Source organism: Contarinia nasturtii, unplaced genomic scaffold, assembly GCF_009176525.2.
Source record: "Contarinia nasturtii isolate CC-2019 unplaced genomic scaffold, AAFC_CNas_1.1 Cnas_scaffold_129, whole genome shotgun sequence".
NCBI classification, from domain to species: Eukaryota; Metazoa; Arthropoda; class Insecta; order Diptera; family Cecidomyiidae; genus Contarinia; species Contarinia nasturtii.
In genome coordinates this window covers 9,876,929-9,902,294 of record NW_022197486.1, presented here as the reverse complement: position 1 = coordinate 9,902,294, position 25,366 = coordinate 9,876,929, and the positions used below count along the sequence as shown (strand labels likewise).

General features: G+C 32.7%; 1 protein-coding gene across 2 annotated transcripts in view; it reads right to left on the bottom strand.

Moving 5' to 3' along the window:
* Positions 1–719: 719 nt before the first annotated feature.
* The window catches only part of LOC116350468 (calcitonin gene-related peptide type 1 receptor), a 59,279-nt gene continuing 34,632 nt past the window's right edge, over positions 720–25,366 (bottom strand). The window contains exons 4-11 of one of the 2 annotated variants that reach the window (XM_031782268.1): positions 23,166–23,272; positions 22,860–22,951; positions 13,454–13,580; positions 11,233–11,459; positions 9,899–10,072; positions 9,469–9,592; positions 4,848–4,976; positions 720–4,422 (exon numbers count right to left, since the gene is read on the bottom strand). In XM_031782268.1, coding sequence (XP_031638128.1) covers positions 4,363–4,422; positions 4,848–4,976; positions 9,469–9,592; positions 9,899–10,072; positions 11,233–11,459; positions 13,454–13,580; positions 22,860–22,951; positions 23,166–23,272 — 1,040 coding nt within the window. In that variant the 3' untranslated portion in view covers positions 720–4,362. The remainder of the gene's footprint in view (positions 4,423–4,847; positions 4,977–9,468; positions 9,593–9,898; positions 10,073–11,232; positions 11,460–13,453; positions 13,581–22,859; positions 22,952–23,165; positions 23,273–25,366) is intronic. The other variant, XM_031782274.1, reaches the window with a different exon arrangement.

Below are 25,366 nucleotides of genomic sequence, written 5' to 3'. Positions count from 1 at the left end.
AACCATCAATATTTTCGATTTTATTTCTCCATTTAATAATATTTTTCATTTATGCTATATCATATCTCGTTTGCGTCCATATCGGAATTGTTCACACTCAACGAAATTTTATCGAATAGAAAACAAGACACAATCATATATTCTTATTATTTAAGGTTCCACTCTTTTGCACAAGCTGTGCAACTTACCTTGATATTTCGATTGTTTCATTTATTAATTTAAACACATCCAATGTATACTAATACATATACCGCACATGTACAAGTACAGGTACACACATACCATAGGCTACCGTTTTTCATTTTTTGGATAGGAAGGAATTTCAAACTTGGGCAACATGTGACTTCTGCTTATACTTACAACATATAACATGTTACACGTCATGTCGGCACGCTTTTCCACATGTTCTGTGTTCGGACAAAGTTGGCTGGAAAACATTGTTTGAATAATTTGTCGATGAATGTGGCTCAATTTTCTCCATATCGTTCTCTTAATTCATGCGTTGGTCAATGTGTGGTGATGAAGAATTCGATGTCATTATAAAAAAATAAACCAAATAATCAATCAATGACTAGCTTTGGAATAACCGATTTTTATTTCAAGACATTCCGTTTCACTTGATACGGATAAAATTGCACAATGAATACAGAATGATTTGTTTTGTATTGATGGTGATTTTATGTGAGCCTTTATTTCATTTTACATAATTAGTTTTTGTTTTGTTTCTATATATTTGCAAACATTTATGTTACATTTTTCATTCAAAGTTTTTTTTTTTTTCATTTCACAATTACACAAATATTTTTTTTTTGTCATTATATTTTCCATGCGTTCATATGTTTAATTCGGGATAAAATAAAAAAAAATTTAACATTTCAGATAAATAACACGGACATACGGAAATAACACTCATTAAGTTTGTTCGGTATACTTGATTGAAAACGAATCTGTCGTCGCTTTGTTCAGTAAATTTATCATCGTCGTCGAAGTCTTCGCTTTCGATGACATTTATTATTCACTTTGATGATAATTTATGTTAAGACTAAGGTCCGTTCCGATCCATTTTGTGTTTGTGTTCCATAGAAATACGTGGTTGCGAATGCGGGCATCTCTTATCTCGCCGTGTGCACATGCACAATTACAAAATAAAACTTAGTTTTTAGTATATGTGTATATGATTTTCGTTCTCTTTCCACCTTTTCTCAATTTTATTTTACAAAAATAACATTTATATTTGTATGTTCTTATGTGTTATTCATTTATTGGTTCTCTGTTCTGATATCTTCTTTTTCTGTTGCTAAAATTCGAATTACGTAGGGTGTATGACATAAATAGCCCTTTAAAATTGATTGAATTGAATGTTTTGCGAAATCGTTGTTTTTGGCTATATTTGATGAGAGAATAGACCGCAAATGATGATATTGCGATAGGACACGCTCAACCAAAGGAAACACTAATATATGGGATCATATCGTCAACATTTCTGTACATTTAATAAAATAACATATTCTGCAGTTATTATATACTAAAAGCTGCAAGGTTTTTCTTCTTCAAACTTTGCGATTCTATTCAATTTTGAGCTTCATAATCTATTAATTTCCGTCGCACTGTTTCTTCTTGTGTTTTGAGTGACAACAAATTACAAATAAATACAAACACTGCACGGAGGCAGCGGATGGTACTGAATGAAATCAATTTTGACAATAAATTCTTTTCTTGAATGGATTTAATTAAATTTCGTGCTTATTGAAGCTGCGAAAAATCAGGGCTTGATGAATTATTAGGCCATGAAAATCTTCATGAATGATGCGCGACTTTGCATACACATACAATGTAAAATCATCTATTCGTGACATAAAACCTTCAAAAAATTAATCTCCGAAAAACTGACGGCAAGCAAAAATGTTTGGCATTTTTAACCGTCAAAAGCTAAATATATAATCACAATCGAACCGTTAGAAAAAATCAAATACAATCTTCCATGTTGAAAAATTCAACGCACCAAAATGAGATATGCGATTTCAAAATGTTATATTATGTATTATAGAAAATACTATATTTTAAACGTTGCAATTTCATGAAACATTTCGAATGCGCATCTTCTTTATTGGCTTCTATCGAAAAATTCATAATGCGATAATTTTTCTTCTTCTCTTATTTATTTTTCTTCCATACCGCCAATTCGAGTACCTTGTTTAGTCTTTTCAATTTTAAAATGAAACAGATGAATAAAAAGAACTTTTTGAAGCACAAAATACATGAGATACAATCAAATGTGTTACAGAACATGGGTTTCTCCCATAACTTGACGATTGCAGACTGTTAAAAGAAAATGAATGTTTTATTGGCGTAACTGCATAAAACTGTTTGAGTTGTGGTAATCTGGATGATAATCTATTTCACATGTGATTTTATTGTTTAGAAGCATATTCCCATCGTTTTCAGCATATTTTCTATATACATCTTCAATGGCAATTACATTTATGCGAACATTTCATAATAAATTCGTATTTTTCCTTATACAAATCAATAATCGCACGTAAATGAGTTTTCAGTTTTTTTTTTTTTCGAAAAATTACACAAAGTTCAATTTTAATACTCAATCAAAAAAGACAGAAAATTATGTACGATACCCTCGTCACAAAGCCGAAAGCTTCAAAAAATGCCAAATACTGCCAAATATCAAAACATTAAAAAAAACCAGAAAACTTTTAGAATGTTTGGTTAATGTAATGAAAAAAACAGGTGATTTGTGACCCTGATTTGCAATGACTGTACACACTTGTGTGTGTGTCTACAACAATGTTTGGATATTTGGATTTGAATTTGTATAAATTGGATGCCCGAAATCGGCCACTGAACCGTATAGGTCTGATTGCATGCCGATCACATCGCAATTTGCAATGTGTTTGTTGTGCATACCAAAAATCATTGATTGAGTTTGGCCACATTATCTCTAAATCAACACAATGCTCGATGAGATATTACCCTTTTGAAAATACGATTGGAAATGTAAGTGTGTATGTATAATGTCTGCGTATCTCTTTTTGTTCCATTTATTTTCCCCTATAAATAAGCTCGGTGTGGTTGTTGCTGTTGTTGTTGTTGTTCTTTTGTGCATTTAAGTTACAGAATATATAAGAATTAATGCTAAAGAGTAAAATGCAAAGTAAGAATGTAAAAAATAAATTGAGAATAAAACTAAAGTTTTGTTGATGTTTGTGTTTAGTAAATACGCTAACATCGTTTTCACCCATTAGTATTTCTATCAGTACATTAAAATTCTCGAATACATTTTCAAAGATAGAAAACCTGATTTGCTTGTGTTTTGGTTATATTTCGAATTCAATTCAGTTGAGTGTTTGAGAGAATGTGTTCTTGAATATATATATGTCTAAACAAAACTTTGGCTTCTCAAATTCTTACACATTAAGCATAGGAGTTGTTAATTTTTTGTTTTGTTTTGTTTGCACATTTCCAAATTTTTCTTTTAAAAACATAATGAAACTAAGACACTTACACAGTTTTGTACACGCTTAAATATAAAAACAATTCGTTTTGCACGTCTCTTCGACTAGAATTTCATTTTTTCAAAATTTTCTCAACTTTTTTTTATTCTATGCCATATTTATTAAGCCCACATTGATTCGATTATATTAGTAAAATACTTAAATCATATGAACTGCTTTGACGAAAATGAAACAGTTTTGGTTTTATAATTTCTATTAAAATATATATATATATGTATGTATGTATGTATGTATGTATGTAAATATACACTTAACGATATTTGAAGATGGATTTGTGCTGTTTAAAGCATATTCAATTTATTTCTGTCTTTATTCAATTTTCAATTGTCAATGTGATATCGATTTGAATTGAATGTGTCCAAATCTATTGAAATTTTGTGTGAGCCAAAATCAGCGCGAGACAATATGTGTATATTATGTGTGTTTAACGAAGATTTTAACCTTATAATAAGTTCATAATTCAGACTGTTGGCGATGCAAGTAAGTGGTAATCTTGCATTCATCAGTTTGTGTTATAGCTTATAATTTACAGATTATCGTAAGTGTCGATTGGTTCAGTTGATGTGGTATTTTTGAATGGTCCACTGCAATTATTAACACGATGCCCATTCGTTTCTCGTCCATTATTATTATTGATTTTGGATTGTGTGATTTCGAGCATTTCCAACGTTTCACCAGCATCATTTGACCAATTCGAATAATTTCCTTTATCATTTGTTTGGCTATTGGTTTTTGGATCGTAATCGTAGTTGGGCGTTGTGTGTATGGTCACTTTGATTTGATCATCATCATCGTTACGATCTCGATGACCTCGGTATGATTTATCGCGTAGTCAAACTTTCTCCTCTCCCGGTACCGGCGGTCCATTACGAACAAACTGCAATTGGTGTGTCTAAATTGAAATTTGCAATTGTATGGCAACAAAATGCGATGTTTTTACTAAAAAACGATTACATTTCATCGTAAAAACACAACAAACGACGTTGAAAAAGCAAATGTACAATTTGGATGACATACAAAATGATTGATTGCTCGTTCACGAAGTAGATATACAACACATATTTCAAGTGCAATTGATGATAAAATATCTAGCAACAACAATGTTGAAACAAAAAAATAAGATAATATGACGAAAAAAGAAAACAAAGGAATGGATCCATTCCAAGAAAATGGTGCGGTTTCGTAGACAACATTTAATGAACGAGTGTACGCTGTATCACGATGATGAGAAACGAGCAAAACATCATAATGTATGTAAGAATATGTCTTTCGTACGCTTTTCTGCACTTGAGTCATTTAAGGGAAATCGATACTTACTGAAACCTGTGTCGCTGTATATGAATTCGAACGCGCTCGACTGCTGAAGAATAACGTTCGATACTTTCGTTTTACCTGTGCAATCACTTCGCCGTTGAAGAAACAGAACAAAGTCGCCACACACAGACCCTATGCGAAACAAAAACAATGACGAAAGAAGAAGAATGTCAAATTAGAAACGCAAATCGAATTGAAAGTTAAATTTAATTTAACATTTCAACACTATGGCACACATTTAATGGCTTTTCGCTCATAAATGTTACGTGATATTAATTTCATTATGAAGTAGTTGATCGTTGTAGGTGTGAAACATCACGAAATAATTAAACTAATTGATAACATTACATTACATTCCATCATTTGCTAAGATGTCCAACTAATTTCATTCTCGTTTCGATGGACAACATTTACCAAGTGGATTCTTTGAATACAAAAATCAAACAGACAGATTAATTAAAAGAATATTATTTGCGGTGAAATAATAAGTGCCATTGGAATTTGATCTAAATGTAGTGCACTTTTAAATTATCACGGGTCAATTAGTTGAATGCTTTGAATATTTTGCAATCATTTCCAATAAATGGTTGGACTATCTCATTAAACATGTTGAAAAATTAATGCTTATTTGTTTCAACAACGAATATTCAAATATTATTAAACAGAAATCGAAAATCGCCGCAAAAATCTTGGACGCCATACAATTCAATGCAAACAATAGCATTTCGTTGCCGGAAATTTGTTTGGAAGTTTGAGAAACAGTCATTCGCAGCTATTATAACGTACATGCTAGGATTCAGTCGCTGTAAATTTGAGAATTCTGCTTCTGCTTATGGATTATAAATATTTTTGATTCGCCGTAAGTGCAATGCAAGCCATAACATAAATCTTAGCATAGTTTTCTATCATAAATACGAAGTGTCGATGTTTAAAATGCCAACACAAGGCTATAAAAGTTGAAGTGTGTCATTGTTCCACTGATTGTGCACACAATAAAAGAATTGTGCCGGATGAATTTTGAGTACAGGTAACGGCAATAGCAGCAGCAGCAGCAATTATCCATGGATAAATTGTGTGGAATGTGAATTATACAGTCCAAAAAATATATATTCGGCACATAAAGTTTTATCGTATTAAATTCATGTTAGATGGCAAAACCGAATGGTTGCGTTTTTCGAGCGTGAGTTGAAATATGATATGTTGTTTATTATGAACAATATGAAATCAAAAACTTGTGACCGAACAAAGGCATATTTTCAATGTCGATAGAAAAATGCGGCTCTGAATGAAAACCGATAACGGCATACCAGAAAAAGCTTTTGTTCAAAACGCATTAATGGTACAATAAAAAAAGTAATGTTGAAATTCTCACTGATGCCGATCCATCCCCCTTCTCATCCATCCAGCCGATGTACACTTCTCCTTTGTTTGGTTCAATTAAATTGAAGAAATAGAAAGATTTAGCTGATTTTCATTAGCATTGAACGCTTACGATAGCCATATAATTTGCTCTTGCGTTCAGCTTTCTTTTCGAAAAAAAAAACCACTCACACGCGCATTGTGTAATTGATACACACAGACATAATGTCCAACTTAAAACGTTCCAGACAAAATGAAGCATCGTAACTAATTTGATTAATGTAGCTTTATTAAATTACAAAGTGAAAAAGTGAAAGAATCAACACATAAAAGAAAATACAAAACGGAAAACACACGAACGAACGAGAGAAAAAAACTCAAACGAAGAAATAATAAGAGGAAATTTATCCGGTCTCTTAGCGCACACCGCATACATCGAAGTGGAGCTAGAGGTGGTGTTAACATTCCACATACAATTTACGAATTTATTTCAAAGCGCAAAAACGACAGAGAGCGAGAGAGAGAGAGACGCGACGAAGCAAAAGAGTAAAATACCCTCAACAAACTTGGCGGTTGAGTGTTGTTATAAATGTGCTCATGGCGATATAGAGAGAGCATAAGGAAGTGGCTGCTAAATTTAGCGATAATTTTGTTGAACTGTTGCTTGCCAACTCTACGTACCGTACCCCCACTTTCAAACTGTTGCAACTCAAACAATTATAACTAATAATATTATAAAACTAACACTCCAAACTCACACCGTTTGCACAAATGGAAATTGAAATGGAAATGGAAGTTTAAATACAAGTCATTTCAATAATGCACGAAATTCCAACAGTTTCCACATTCTTTTTCCACTGTTGACGCTAACATCGTTTGTCCGCCACCGAGGTGAAATGAATTTCAACGACAAAAATCTGCCACTTTTCCACTATATTTTGAATTAGAAAACACACATCGAAATGGAATTGAAATCCGATAACGGGATGTAATGCCAATTTTTGTGCGTGCTTCAAAATTATTTTATTCGTTTTTCTATTTTAAAAATAGCATCGATACGGTTAAGCTTCGGATAAGCTTACCAGTTCATTTTTTTCTCTCTCCTCTCTCGAACATATACGATAAAAATGTTTTTGGCATTTTCAAATCAATGCTACTACATAAAATGTGCAACTGTGTCGTTGTATTTGTTCGGCTTCGATACGGAAAATCGAATAATATTCAAACGTTCTAACATCTAACTCACTGTTGCAATTCAGCCAACTTTACGATGGGACGATATAGTTTTTGCACGAATTTTCTCAATAAAAAATCTAAGCGTAGCGCGAATGGTTTTTTCTTTATACAATTTATTGTTCTACGGTAATGAAAAATGGTTAGTATTGGTTTATATATACTATCGACCCAGCAACAAATGTATAAAAAAGAAATAGCAAAACAAATCATATTTAAAATGAGTGGCAACGTGCAATAATAAAAACAAATCTGATAGCGATATATCACAACTTCAAAGAATCATAACTGTATTTGTTAATATGAGCATAACAAAAAATGAAAGAACAAAAATACACACGCCACAATGCAACCATTTCAGTTTATGATTTTGATATGCTAGGGGTAGTACACATGGAACTTTTTATAAGAAAATTTGCAGTAAACTATGATTGGTTTCGCAAAACTTTGGACGAAATATACGAAAATTGGTTTAATGAAAAATTTCGATTCTTTTTAATTAAAAAAACGAAGAAAACAGATAAAAAGATTTTGCAAAGTGTATCTAAATTCTCAGTGTTACAATGCTGATGAAAAAAACGCCAGTGTTGATAGCTTGAATTTTAACAAATAAAATCGCTACCTAATCGGATATGATGCTTGGCACTGATGGATTAGTGTAAAACTCCATTTTTCGTGAATTTAAAAGTCACAAAAGTTATCTTTTTTGAGTACTCACTTTTGTTAAAACCGAAGTTTAAACTTTAAACTAGATATATAATAACCCTTTAAGTTTTAAGCTTTTTTTGAAACTACCCAGAAGTTATGACTATTTTTTAAATTTTGAAATAAAAATTGAATCGTTTTGTGTCTTGCCCCTGGTTGATATGCCATTTGGGAACAGTTAACCGGATTATATTGGTATACCTATGGCATTTATAGTCTATGCTTTATTTATGCAAAGAGAGAGAAAAAAAAATTGCAGTTTATTTGTAAAAAAAATAAATTTGCAACTTGCAACAATATCACGTTGATTATAAATCATATGATGTAGACAAGAACAATAGTTAGGTCATTCAACAATCATTATAATGTGCACACACGATAGCTATATGCATGTGAGCTGCCAACGGCTTAATTAAAATTATAATGGAATGGCTATTATTTGGCCGGTAAATATGCCATACATTTATAAATTAAATGAATAACGAAAGTGCGGCAAAAACAAAGAACTCCAAGATTACTATTAATTATCAAAGTGCTGATTGTCTACAATAAAATTATGATCATTCGAACTGATTAAAATAGATGGCAACACATCTGTTGTTCTGTTGTTATTTGCATTTCAAAATACATTTTCTATTCGATCAGCTTTGGATTGAAAATTTAATCAAGTGCAATCTAAATGGAATTTCAATTTAATTCAAGCGTTTTCAATTTGATTAAATCGAATCGGGGTACGATTTCAATGGGTTTCATCATATTTAGTTCGATAATCAGCTCATATCCAAAACGGTTAATGGATTTTCAAAAATTCAATAAGTTTTGATTTTCGCTCGCCAAATGCCAAATCCAATGGCTTGGAATTGTTAATTTTCCCATTTTTGGCATGCCATTTTTCAAATAATTCTCAAGCCCACTTCATTGAACGGTTGTTTATGGCGGCGTTTAATCAAATGAATTATCATAAATTTGTTTGTGCCCACCAAATTAGAATGAACGAAGCATACCGGATTTTGGATGCACACGGGAATTTGTGCAAATGAACAACAATCCATACAATGGTGTTATCGATGAATATTTTCTTCACATCGTCGATGCGATGACATTGTTGGAGAGTTACAAATAATAATGGCCAATGGTTTGGCGATAGTACAATTAAGGGCATTTCTGTCCACGTATCATTTGACCTGGTTCATGTGCTCATATTTAGTTTGGAATTTTGTTTGAATTGCAAATGAATCGTATTCTCTATCTCCCTCTCAATACACTTCGAACGTTTCAATTCAATTTTCAATTAAACCTCTCGTTCACGTCTCTTTCATGCAAATACCTGCAATGATGTTGTAAATGCTGATACAATTTCATATACGATCTCATATGAATGGCCTGATTCTGGTTTAAACGGTGTTAATACGTACTGTAGACCCAATAGCGGCACTAACAACAGCGTTGCACTGAATAAAACGGAAGAGAGAAAAAAAAAATGGAAAAAAGAAACAATGAACAATCAAATACGGCAGAATATTGGTTGAAAGCAATCGAAAACCAAATCAGTGAATTTGCATCTTTCAGATATTGCAGCCGAATTAAAAAGCATCGAATTGATATTGTTAATGTTCAAAAGGTCTTTTGAGTGATAGAGGGATAGAGAGAGACCAAGCGATAGAGGTTAAAACAAAAGTAATGGTGCGGCTCTCTTAATCAAAATAGATGCTGATTGAGGATTATGGGATGAAAATGACAACAACGATGCATTTTACCGAAACGCTTGCAATATATTCCGTGATGGTGCTCCACCTTGTGGTCCTGCTGGTGCTCGCAATTTCATGAATAAAACCCGAACGATGTTGCAGAGAAACAGTAAATTCATCATCATTGATATACAAACGGGCGCAACAAGTATGTTATTGTACGGCGTATCGGTCATCCAACAACTGTAGAATGTATATGCATTTGAGTACGTGGCGCGTCGTGCACATGTGTATTGTGGTTCGAGTTTTTAAGCCGTTGTCAAAAGCCATTGAATGACAACGACGATGTAGACGACGTTAGTTATTCCATTCCACAAAATTCCATTAACAAGAAGCCATAAAAGATGGAAAGCAGCGCGGAGAACAGCATCCACGGAAGAGAGAGACAGAAAAAATTAAACAAAAAACCGGAAAATTAATTAGAACAAATATAACACTCTCATATTTCAATTACATGGTTGATCTAATTGCTAAAATTTTAAAAATTCTCTTTTAAACAATTTCGGTTTTCTTTTGTTGCTCGACTTTTTTACAACCACCATAATTTTCGTTTTAATAATGAAACACGCGCATGTGTAAAATGTTGAAGACGTAGTCTTTATGTGATGTAAGCACTTTGTGTCTCATTCATATTGTTCACCATAAATGATTCAATTTACGTCTTCGCAACTTCTGAACATAAAATGAAAGATTAAATCGTAATTTTGTGTGACAATAATTGAAATATGCTTGTTTCTCTATTTAATCATTTCGCCATTTTCCACATCCGTCAATTGTACAAATCCCGTTGTAAATCATTTTAAAACAGTTGATTTATCATTTTTAATACTGCAAGCATTTTCGTTGTTCTTATTTTAAACTCGTTACGAGTTGGTTTATGTTGAGAAAGCGTTAAAATATCTTTTATTCACCAAATATACATATATAATGAGCACGAATATCATGCAATGGCTGTGTATGTTTACATGAAATTTGTTCGAAATGTTTGAATTACTGGAAAGATATGCAGATATTCGTGGATTTAATTTGAAAAATTTAAATTTAATTAAATGCTGAACTGTTTATTATTATTTTAAAATATCCGCCAAACTACAGATATTCTTAAGAATTTCACACATTTTTCATAATTTCCGGATAAAATTGGGATTTATTAGCGATTACTTTGTATTAACTACGGATTAAAACTGTTGCCCATAATCGCAACTATTCGGTGTTTGTTTTTTCTTTATTTACGACGATTGTTATAATTTGACTTAAAAATTGTGTTAGTTCCGTATACTACCATTATAATTTAATGGTCAATTAAGATCCGACCATTTCATTTCTTCATCGGTATTACTTACTGTAAGTTCTGCTTTTCAGTGCCACGCAAACCGCGAGACAAACCATATGATAGTAATATGAATACTGGAGCAATCCATCCAAATGCCATTAACCACCTCACCAAACGATGCTCCGATATGAATGCTGATACCAGTACAGTGTGCAAATAAAATCCCTCACACAGCATCCATGCATAGTTGCTCAGCATGAAGTAATGAAGTACCAAATGCAAAATAACACAACTCGACTGAAAATACAAACAACACAATTACATACTAAAAATACATGGCAATCTTATCGCAATTGCATTGCGCACGTACTCATATACACAAATACAATCGCATATGTGTTAATTTAACCACCAACATTACGAATAAAATTTGAATGGTTTTTCCAGTGATCGATGATGTTGAACGAAAAACTCATTTGGAATTAATCTTTATCGAACAAACCGCAAGTGTAAACATTCAACTGCATTACTAACACTGAATACTTTATGCTTTTTTTCATATGCATACCGCGTTCAAATGAAAGCACAACATCAAATAGATAAAAATCTTAAAAAATCTCGAAAACAATTTGCCATCTGTCATTCTATGTAGAAATCGTCATTAAAAATATTTTCCCATTTGCTGGGACAACAACAGCACAGTCAACGGAGTCAATGTTTAGGGTGATAACTAACAAAAAGGCGCACATCATTTTTACCATTGAATCGACAATCAACACAGCAATGTAACGCGTTGAATAATGTTTGCTGCTTTATTTTCATCAATTAGAGTAGTTTATTGTTGCAAAGCAAATGCCATTGCGTTTTATCTTTCACATATTGTGTTTTATATATACACAAAAACAATGGAACCTTGGATTGAATAGAGGGTTGTCATCCAGCAATTTACGCATCTCATTCAATTCTCAAGTAAACTTATGCCAAGTTCATCGCATTCAGTGATTCAGATCACATAAGATAATTGTTAAAGATTACAATACACTTTGATATTTGTAATGGAATTATCGTCAGCTCACAATGAAGAGAAAAGAACAAAAAAGCTCAAGCATCTATATGAAGATCGGGGGAGTGTTATTTAAGTACCCTCAATAATACCGGTTGAAAAAAGACAGAATTCCATTTTTTCTTCTTCTTAAAAGCATTTTGTGTGTCAACCGCTTGCATCTTTTATTGCCCATTGAAATTACGATGCAATAGAATATGAGACATCGTCATCATCAACACTTCACAGTTTTATTGATTCCATACCTGGAACCTTCAACTATGATTTCAAGTATTTTCTAGCAAATGAACACGTTGAACGTGATGGAAAAATATGCCATTAAACTTAATCATTAAAGCAAATACTATTTCCATTATTTATCACCATTTTTTTTATAATTCATTCAATTGAAATGACATTTAACATGTTTCATGGAAAACTGGCATGAACTTATATAACATTTATTACGTGACAGTTGACATCAAGGATTTAATTCTTTATTGCAATAAACTTTTGAGATTTTCAAGATTTTCAGCACTTTCGTACGAGATTTTTTTTTAAAACATGGCTGTTTGTATTGATGCTATTAAGACAAGAGGGCTAATGAGATTTTCTCTTGAAACATGTGTCATTTTAGTTGTACATACAACTGGGAATTGAGCTTTTTATGGGGCATCCAATGAAATTACTTAAAATCGCAGCCACTTATGATTTATAAACGTAAATATTCTCTCAACGTACATTTGATATAATTAATAAAATGTGTAACAATTGATAATGACCAAGTCTCAAAGACTCGAAAGTAGGGAATTTCAAATTCACAAAAGAAATACACACAAGAGTAATCCAAAATTGCCGCCAACAATGTTGTTCATACAGAAAACCTTCAACCTATACTAAAACCACTCAATCTGTTTTCGATGGCCTTTCAATGGATAAAAGTCTGAAGTCTTCAATGGTAAAGTTGTTTTTTTTTTTGTCTTTTGGGCGAATGTCACTACTCTCGAATTAGTAAGCTGTTTATATCCCAATGCGACTAGACCCTTTCACACATTGATGGATCGACGCAGCCATGCTATGTCACATTCATGTACATTAAGTAAAAAAAATAAAGCCGAAGAATCAGAAGAAATAGATGGCGACGAAGACTGTCGATGATTACGAGAATTGCTTCATCAACGATATAACAACAAAGCAAGTATAAAGTGCGATCTGATAAGAAAACATGATAAAATAATAAATGAATTACCTCATTTTGCTCAATCACATCCGGATTGGGGACAACCATTCGATACCATAGTAACCATAAGGAATTATTTGCCGCAAATGAAGCAAACAAGTTCATATGTATTGTGATTCGGGCACATTTTAATGACCTGAAATCAAGGAAAAAATTAGAATTAAGTTGGATCTTCTTTTTTTTTCTTTCGCATTGTCAGTAATAGAAGAGCTATTTCTATTTATCTGTCAATCTGTTCATCTAAACAGACAACATGATAATTTCTTCTCGTTTGGTATTGAAAAGTCGTAGGCCAGCAGATAGGATCGGAATAAATGTTAACTTTGATATTGACATTCAAACCAGAATCACTTTCAGCAACAGAGCATATGCAACTGTACATATGACAGAGAGGGCTGTTATACGACGATATGATCGATACATGTACTCTCGTACACGCGCACACACACTCACATTTTGTTCGAATGATTGTTTTGCAAAGTTTTGAGTGGAATACCAATGCAAAAACACTATAAAGAGACGCAAAAAGACCAAAATTCATGTGAGATTGAACGATTATGCTTCAATGAATGTTAATGTTCATTCCAATCTTTCAGTGTATATATGTGTTTGCGTACAAATTCAAATACGATTCGATATGGATGCGTTTCAAATTACACAACCGAGAGTATGGTTGAAATGGCTCTTGTTGCCATTTCAAACAGCATCGATATTACATAGTCAAATGGTGAACGGGAGAATCAAGTGACGGCGTTTTTAATTTCAAAACTAAAACAAGCACCAATGGAACCATATATATATGCCGCACACTCCGAAGGAATTTAAAAAAGCACCCCATTTGTAGTATCATATATCACTTACGAAGCCAAAATACAGAAATACGTCTCGAATAATTATTTGTTTACTTTTCATCCAGAAATAAAAAAAAAGCAAATATCTGAATTTGCTCCCAGCTTTTCGGTCACCAGTGAAACATGCAGAAGTTAATAAAGTTTTCGTGCATCAAAATATGATATTTACACAATGACAGATGCTATTGCGATTTGATTGAATCACTTTTTATGGTTAAACTGTCAATTGCAAATAGGGTCTAAATTCGATTCGTTACAGAAATCGTGAACCTGGAAAATCGTTCATATTTCCTGTGCAAGAAAAACAAAAAGAAAATGATGAAACAAACGTGAAACAAAAATCTGTCAAATTATAACGATTAAAATCTAATGGCTATGACGATCATCGTATAAGTTGACTAAATATTCATTTCTCGGTGTTGTACTACAATGAGATATGTCATATGTCATTGCGAATGTGATAACATTGAGCGGGGACAAATTGTCTATAAAAAAGCCCCAAAAACGGTATACACCGTTCCATATCCACATATCCATATCTTTTGTCATAAACAGATCCAAATTTGCACGCTTGATTTTTTTTCGTTTCAGTTTGTTTTCTATACTTTCCTTCATGTGTCAAACATTTGTCCATCTATTCAGTTGAAACAAACTGAACAAAAAATGTTTTTATTTCAAAAATGTTCCCTTCAGCATGCTTTTCAGCGCCTCAGTCATGCCAAAATGTTGACTGTTTATCTTCCAAATGCAAAAAAAAAAACAACAATAACAATGGATGAAAAAAACGTGAAGAGAAAGTAATAAATATCATTCAACTTCATTGTCACCTCCCCCCTCCAACAAAACAAACCAGTCAAAATATGCTGCATTTATGAACAATCGATCTAAAGATGAAACTAATTTGATAAATTGTCGACAAAAAAAGTATCCAGCTTATATCATAACCGTTCGTATGCATCAAATGAAATGGAAAATTGCTTGACAGTTCTGGTTTTTTTTTCTTCATCTGAATTCATATTTTCGATTTTCGTTATATTTCCTTGTTTCCCGTCAGAACGAAATACAAATAAAAAAAAAGGGAAAAAATGAGCAAATTCGCTCATAGTTGTAGCGCGCATTTTGCTTCGATAGTGTATGTCGTCTTGTATCAGTGTCGTTAATATTAGTTGAATGCGTTGTTTCGTGTTGATTTGATCGACCAAATAAATTGTGCAGTATATTTTTGTGTATCAAAATCGAGCAGACTTTTTTCCATTTAGCCATTTCGTCAGCGGTACACTTGTTAATTTCTTTATCTCCCGGCATATATCCGTTACAAAACATCTTTTATTCCATTGCGTTGTGTTTGGTCTATCAACTGATGACGATGCCAACATTATTGCTACCAACAGTATCTGTACAAACAATGACATCGTCGACCGCAGAAATGACGCCCAAGGGTAATATAGAAATATTTTCGTTTCATTCCTTGAATATTTTTTTTCTCGGGTAAATCTACGTGTTTTTTCCATGCATTTGATGAAGAAGACGATGGTGTTCATTCCATTTTCCATTTTTGGTTTTGTTATCGGAAGCCTTTCTGTATTATTTTTCTTTCAATTTTTTTTTTTGGGTGTGTATATACGATGTCATCATCATTTATTAGATGGGATTTCATTGGTGTTGTACACTTGTACACATTTAAAATCACAGTTGATTTCCGGAGAAAGCAGTAAATTTCAGCAAAACACTTTTAAACTGGCCATATTTTTAAGTGGATCAAATGGATTTCAGTGTGAAACTGATAATGGCTTTGACAGCGAATACTCGTTATAAACTATACATATTTCCATGAAAATTGTCGATTTTATTATTATTCAATAGATTTTTCCACGAAAGATAGAATTTTTAAGAATTTAGCATATTTAAGTTACGGAATCGAATCAACGATAATATGTGATGAAGTTTGAAAAAAAAAACGTACGATTTTTGTGAATCGAAGACGATTTTTTAATTCCCATATCAATGTCAAATTCAAATTTTCTGTAGAAGTAATACACAAAATGTTTTGTATGATTTATCAGATGCATGTTAGTTTCTGCTTGCTATAAATGGTCGTAATACTTTAGCACAGAGCACACTGCAATCAATATCATGCGGTATTCCATGAAACCTCGGGTATTTGCATTTTTGTATGGGACATGAAGAAATTTTGTGGTAGATTCATGTACGTGCACATATTTGTTAGGTGGCTACGCAAGCTTTTCAATTTTCCGAAATCAAAGGAACCGCACAAATGTACTTTCAACAATGACTACCCCAAAATGTACATAAAAAAAAGAAGCGTATTGATGATGTGGCGCTTTTTCGAATAATAGAAACAATCGATGTTGTTTGGCATTTTAGTTGGGTCTACTGTGGCGTACCGTATTTGGCAAATGTATGAGCTTTGAAACTGAAAGTTTTTGGAAAATGCTTAATGCTTTTATTGTATGGAAGTTATCTTGTTTGTAGTATGAGCAAGTCAAGAGTCAAAAACACATTTACAGCATAAAGCTGTGTCAGTCAGCAAGCTATTTTACGCGTAAGTTTTTTTTTATACCTTTTTTCCCGACCCAATCAAAATATAAAGGCATAACCCAACAGGTAGAATGTAATCATAAAATCTTGAACGAACGACTATGGAATGTTTTTCAAACATTTGCTGCTCACCGTTGCCGTCAACACCACTATCCTAGCCTATCCGATCTGCATATATGCACATCCTGTAGATCATTTGAACAATTCGGCTCACTCGTATCTATGAGTTTGGATTGGTAAAAAAAAGAAGAAGAAATCTATGCCTCTCTACATATTCATTGCACGGCACAAACGAACACAAAAATGCTTCTGCACGAAAGGCATGTCAAAATCTGAATCCTTGCCCGTAAATAATTTCTAATCTTAGACCCAAGAGCAAACTTCAAATATTCATTTCATTATATCACCAATGCGTAATCTCGTTCCACGGAAATTTCTTCTCTCTTTTTGTGTAATAGCGAAACGGCCGCCAGGCATTTTGATTTGCTTACTTTTAACTCCACGCATTATTCACAGAAAAAAAAGAGAGATGTGGTGGAAGATAGAGAGAGTAAGCACTCATTCGGTTCGAATGAAAAATTCAGTAAGCAATGGATTATAAATAAATAAGTGGAAAACATATAAATGCCATGAATTTTGCGTGCGATAGCCGACTTTTTTTCCGATTCGGTTCACATGACTTAAAATATGGATTCACTTTCTAAGTGAACGATTTAATCAAATTTCCTTTTTTTTACTATCTATATAACTTAAAGTTCGCGTGTAAACTATGATGTGTGTGCGTGTGTGGTAAATTTTGCATGTGTGAATTTAAACCACATAAATCTAAAAGTATTTTCCAACGACATACACACGCAAAGCGATAGCACCGGAAACCTTCTCTGTAAGTGCTCGTTTATGTTATTTAGAAACAGTCAATCTGTACGGTGATATCGGCAAGTGTCGCGCGTCTGGTTCTTTTATTCGTTACAACATTTGTCGTACTTTTTCAAAATATACAAAGTTGTTGTGCATTAAAGACAATACTGCACCATATAAAATTCAATTTAACAATGTATTTACAACAGATGTAGTTGCAAAAAATGTGCTATAAATACATTTTATTCAATTTAAATAAAAAAAAATTGTTCACTCGTTTTTTTTTTTTAATTTTTTGTTTTAACATTTAAAATATAAAAATCATTAATTTAACGAGTTTGTTTTTTGTTGTTTTTCTGAATATACGAAATTTTATGCGGAAATTTGATGAGCAAACTTTTATTTTTTTAGAGGATATATTTGGACAGTGTCGACAAATTAAAATATGGAAATTCAACAAACAACAATCATAATTTCCACTGAGCGTGGCAGTAGGAAAAAAATCATGATAATTATTATTATCATGATGAGAGCTATTTTTAGAAGACCATATTGAAGGGTGAAACCATACATTAGCTCTAGATAGATATTTATCTATTATCAATAAGAAAAGCATTGGACGCTGCATGTGCTGGACATAACAATTATTTGAAACGATTTAAAATGTTTATATTCAATGCTGCGATATATTTTGTTTTTACATTCATGCAATGACACCATTGTTTTGTCCAGCAAGCACAGCGTCCGAGCAAAGACATGCATTAAATGGGCGCTTGTTTTTTATTGATATATCAATAGCAGTAATAAATATCTATCTAGATCTAGTGCATGGGTGAAACATTGTGAAATAAAAACAAAATGATGAGCGTGGAGCTGGGGTAACACTGTTAAAATCAATCACGTAATCAATCCGCTGCACATTGAATATTGTGCATTGAGTAATAAACACTCGTTGCACCGTGCATGCTCATTGTTAAGACAGGCATGGCATCGCTTCAACATTGAAAGCGTCCCGAAGTGAAATTACACGTGAAAAATAGCTCGCATTTCATTCGATTCGTTTATGTAAATGTGTGTGTACCGTATATTCTACTGACATTCCAATCTCTTTCAACAACAAAAAACGAGAGACACTTATCAATCGAGTCATTTATCATTTGATGATGTTGATGATGTTTGTATTTGACAAATAAAGCGATGTAACCGGGAAATGAATGAATCAGTAAATTTCCGTTGAATAAAATTCGATGATTTCGGATTCATTTTCTTATCCATTATTGAGCCTATTTATTATGACAAATCAATAAATAAATTATGTTTTATATGAAAAAATACAATCTTCTCCGAACCAAAGCACTGAATTAAATGAGAAAAATGTCCACCGAGTGGTTTTTTGGTAAATATATTACGATGGCGACAACGAAACCAATGTATACCTACGCACAGATACCAAAATCGAAAGCTGTAGAAAGATAGATGAGATTGATTGTGACATACTGTGAAACAAAGTTTTATCGAACAAAAACGAGTGAAAGCGTCCTTGATTGATTGATCAAATGACGTAGAAAAAAAATGCGCGTGTCCACTATAGATTTTGAAGCTAGAACTTGATTTTGAACACGATACACGCAATTATGTAATTGATTGAAAGCAAAAGGAAAATATTTTTCTATTTTCGATTGCGAAATATTTGAAAAACGTTTTCAATGTGACGATGTCACGTCAACATTTGATGCTTTTGTGTTATCAATTTTCATGACAACCAAATGCCATTCGCACATATTACGGTTAGTTTTGTGCACACAACTTTCTTTCATTCATCGTAGTCTTTGGCCGTCGAATGCACTTGTTGAACGAAGCCCATTCATTGTGATGTATTATGGTGCCAAAAAGTGAACTTTTGTGTGTTTGCGTACACAAAATCATCATCGCCACCACCACCATTATCACAAATAATAGGTATGCGGCCTGCCATCAATGAACGGCGAAAAACGTGCAATAACATAGAAATGAAGTCTTACACGTGCTGTTTGTTTTTCATTTTTGTAGGCACACGACAATATTGAAATCTACACATACCGTATTGGAGGCGACACATTGTGTGACCTCTCCCATGGATCTTCTATTATTTTTTCGACATTCCCTTATCCATTACGGCAAAAAAAAAAAACTTTATACAATCCCCTTCAACTTAATAAACACGTACATCTTTTTATAGAATTTCTATACAAGTGAATGGTGAAAATTTTCAAATAACATTTTCTTCAGCGGTTTCATTTTGATTCAAAATAGATTCTTGAATCTATTTTATCCAACTTTGTTACTTGACAAATTAAATTGAAATTCATTAAACTAGACATAATGCTTATCCGAATACGGAAAACAACGTGCCATACATATTAAGCATGCATTCATATCCTTTTTTTCGTTATTTCATATTCACAAAGTGATGTTGTCGCAAGCTCATTATGATATAACAATATGATCTCTTCAAAGAAGAAAACTTACGAAACAAAGGCAGAGAAAAGACTTTTTATGTGAAAACCACAAGAACAAAAAAAACTTTTCACTTTTAATTCCAAATTTTTTAATAGAAAGTTCCGCTACGTATTATGTGCTTTATTTCGTCTTCTTTTCTTTTCATTTTAATCTGACAACAAACTTGAGTGTTTGTCATAATTTTTATTATTTTGTCGGTTGTCTGATATACTCTGCACGCATATTGAATTCTCTATAATGTTGCTCTTTTATATCACAAAATGTTGGCCGCTCTTTTTTTTCAATCGCAACATACCATGAGCGCGGCACGGTTTTTTATGTTTAATAAACGCAACACCTGGACATTACGCGTCTAGTTTTTAAAAGGTTGTGGTTGCTGTGTCGCACATCGTAGCAAAAGTGAATATCTAATGAAATATTTGGCATTTGAAATGCACATTTGGCGGTGTGTGTGTGTTCGCTTCGCTTTCGTTTATCATCAAGACGAATTAGTAATAAAATTATACAACAACGTGGAATATCATTATCATAAAAATTCAACTCAGATATAAACTTTTTGTTTCCTTTTTAGTATTTTTAATTTAAACAAAAGAGAACGAGATAGACGAGTGTTGAGTGAGGTAGAGAAAGAGCAAAATTCATGACTCTTTAACTTAAATCGTTTAAGTATTAAACATTTAATTTTAAAATTCAACTTGGTCGATTTTCAATGGTGGAACAAATGAAAAAGCGATGATTTCGATCAGATCTCGAAAAAAGTTGAAAATGGAGATAAGACAGATGCTGTATGATATTGGAAATTGTGTGCTAATACTATTCGAAGCGAAAAAAATATGGGTCGAACCAATTAGTAGGGATAACACTGTATGGATATCCATCCGCGGATCTACAGATGGATTTGGAGAATGTTATAGATATTGCCGGTGGTACACACACGAGAATAATGTATAGATTATTGGTAGAAATGATTTTTTTTCTTAAACCTATACAAAAGTTTAGATATCTCAAGAAAAATTTATTTTTTATTAAAAAAATATTTTCTCAATTTCAATAAATATTGCGATACATATTTATCAACGAGCGCCAAAATACATCATTTAATACAGCCTTTTCTCTTCACACGAAAGAACAACAACAATTACATGGCTACACTCGAACGGCGACTATAGAGGATGCGACCACTACTTATGCAAAGAACGTGTCTTGTTACATTGGAACGGCAACTATACAGAAGTCAACTACTACACACGCATCACTTTGGCGAGTCAGTGGAAGCATGTAAGACACAAACGACAACGTTGTTTGCATAAGTAGTGGTTGCATTCTCTATAGTCGCCGTTCGAGTGTAGCCATGGAATTCTTGTTGTTCTTTCGTGTAAAGAGAAAAGGCTGTATTAAATGATGTATTTTGGCGCTCGTTGTTAAATATGTATCGCAATATTTATTGAAATTGAGAAAATATTTTTTTAATAAAAAATAAATTTTTGTTGAGATATCTAAACTTTTGTATAGATTTAAGAAAAAAAATCATTTCTACCAATAATCTATACATTATTTCCGTGTGTGTATAGATGCGCATAGTATATATATTAATAAATAGTATGTCTTTCGCTAGGGGGGAGACACCAAGAATAAATTCCGAATCCACTATATAAATTACTAATCCAGCTATTCCACTAATCCAAAAACACAAATGTGAAATCGAAACTATTTTTCCTATTCCATGCACTGTTTCCGTCAAAAATGTTAATTCTGCTATTCCGCACTATTCCACTAATCCATCAATAAACGTCAAAAGAAATGTCAAATGGATTTGAAGTGAAACAATTTTTGCTATTCCATGCACTGTTTCGCTATTCCACGCGAATCCATTCACAGGCGTTGCTATTTCGTTGCTATTTCATTGCAATTTCTCGAATCTTTACACTAAAAGTCTAATCCTATTCCACGTGTCTGCCCCCTAGGTCTTTCGTATGTATCCGTAAGTGCGCTGTAAATTGATTTCTGACAGCGAGTACAGATACGTATGTGGCCATTGGCATGAAATAAAATATCTGTAGATCCGCGAATACGGCCCCACGAAAGAATGAATGTATCATCGGACTATGAGCCAAATCATGAAACGGGAAACAAACGAAAATACCATCCAGTCATACATGTCGCTTGGTTAACAGATATAATTGATTTCTCGTACACTCCACAATTTGTATTGCAAATTTATCATTCAAATTATGAGACATTTCATTTTTATCCGGTATAAACTCAAGCGTTTGTTCTCCATTCAGTTTTTGTGTGTGTTCAGTGTTTGAAAATACAATCAACGTAATATGTTCCATTTAAATTGTATGATTCATACCGTAGTGTTACAAATGCTATTCGTAGTGAACGAAAAAGAAATTCAAGGGCATTTATGCACCCAATTCACGGAAAGTCAGAGTACAAACAAAGATGAATTGATGATGATGGTTTACTTTTTTCTCTCTTTCACAAATTCCGTTCAAAAATAAAAACTCCACTGTATCGCTGTATACTTTGGCACGTGCATAGTTCATTCATTGTGCTCTTCGTTTTTATACACGCACGTTAAATCTAATATTCTATATTGACTTTGCAGAAGAGTTAAAGCAATTTAAAATATATATACTTACCGAAAATAACCGAGAAGTGCTAAGGATAGTAGTATGGCTAGTAATGATATTGAATATCCGAATTCATAAATGAAATTAACTTGTCGCCGCGACTGTAGAATAGAATCAATGCAAAAAAAAAGAAATTGAGAAAAAAACACACACAATCAATCAATTATATTATTCTTATTCAAATAAAATTCATACAATTTAAATTTTATCATCACGTTTGCGTTCGATGTTAAATGGATATTGGTTGGTGGTGAAATATTTTATTTGGGATTGAATTCATTATATTCTATTTGCATTGAATTGCGTTTTTTTTACCTCAAAGTCGTCCCAATTTATGCAGGTTGTGTAATTGGACCATGTTTTATTATTAGCGGGATGTCGAAACCAAGTACCATCTGCGTTACAATCTTTGTGTGCGAAACCTTGAATGAAAAAAACGAAACAAAAAAAAAATGATCATGTAAGAGATAAAGATGAAGGAGAAACGAGTAAGGAAACTTTTCTCGATTTTATGCATGCCACGAAAGGGGTTTGGTAGTTGCAAAACACAAGTTGAACGAAAGTATTAGTGATTCCATGCAGATTCATGACAACAAAGATTTATGCCGGTTAAAAGTATCAACACATAAATTATGAATTCCGGCATGCTTACATCGAACAAAATGCGATGCTATGCGCTTCGATGATATGAAAAATTTATCGGATCTGCATTTTGGGTTGAAGCGATGTTATAATGATGTGTACCGGAATTTAGCGATTCGGTAAATTCAACGGAAATTCATCAATACTGTGATTCGAGTCATATTCCATTCGTTGCCTTTACATAATTCAATCTCATTGCAGTACATACATATATTTATTACAATAAAGTGTTTCTGTTGACTCAAAAAACACATAAAAATCAATAAAAATGTGAAAGTTTGAGAAGCAATGGAATTTGCTACACACTTTTTTATTATTTGACAAACAATTTTGTTTGTGTCCTAAAAATTCGATGAAATGTGCACGTTTTATCAACAACCTAAAATTTGTTCGCAAATTTTCGGACGATTGTTGTACATTATTTACGGTTTTTTTCTTCAATTTGCTTGAGATGGGTTGTACTTGACATAACAAGATTCATTTGACTATTCATCCAAAAAAATCTGCTTCTTCACACAATAAAATATTTATTTTCTTGGAATTTTCGACAAAATATGGGACTCGTATTGTTTGTCAAGAGCTTACTTATACGAAGATGTTACATAATTAAGAATAAAGCGAGCGGAAAATCGCCGGTTGGTATCACAGACATAATGAATAATATTCTGCCTTTGAAAGTGTAAATAAATTCAGTATCAAGGTTTTAATAAAAAAATTCTCTTTGTAGTTTGTATTGAAGCAATAAAATAAATAAATGACCATGATTGATTCCACTTGACTTGACCGAAAAACCTTGACTATATTCATCAATATCAAACAATATAGCCTTTGTTGTTTGTCACCTCAAAAAGATCAAAAGGCTATTCTCACAATTCAAAGCCATCGACAAATCAATAATGTCGAATCGAATGAAACCAATAAATATGAGATGAGAGTAGTTTTATGCAAAAAAAAACGAGATGGGCCTTCGTTGCATCAGCAATGAAATACGAAATCGGAACATACCAAATCATCAATTGGTGTGATGTTTTTTATGAATCCATTTCTATTCTTCGTTCTCATCACAATCATGTTATCGCTCTCAACCCGATATTATCGATGTAAAAGATTCGAGAGTTTTATGACGCAATTGAGTATTTCGAACGAAAGAATCGCATTTCAATTCAAATAACAGCAGTTTTTTTTCTTCGATTACCTGAGACCCACCCTCATCAAGATTATTTTTATAAACATAAAAAAGGACGTTGAACGACGTCAAATGATTTTTTGATTTTGTCATTTGGAATTTATTCAGGTGTCGTGATTTCCGTTTTTGAGCGCATAGAATTCTCTCACGTATCGGCAATTCGCTGTGATATTTAGTCATCGTAACAAAATTCTCTATCGTACATTTTTCACTAAATACTAGTATATTGATTCAATTATTGATAATGTTACGGTCGTAAATATGTCGCCAATGTCGTCATCATCGTCACCATCATAATCATTATCATCATCCACTCGATATTCAATGTACAACTTATATGCAAACAGTTGGAATATATTTAACAAGCATATCTGCTATAAAACTCATAAATGAAACGGTTATAAGTATAATATTACTACATAACCCACCATAAGCGACAACACCATTTCGCACGCCATAGATAGAATCGGCACACAACAAAAATGAGATGTTGAACACAAATTTTGCACATCATGGACACTGTTCATTCATCGATGAACACATCCTCTCACGTTTCATTTTTCCGAAGTTTGTACATTCCATTAATAAATTGGTTGTCTTAGCGGCTGATTTATTTCGACAGCAATCGTGAAAAAACAACAACAACAGAAACGAGTCAAGCCATAAGCAATAGTGTAAATAATATATA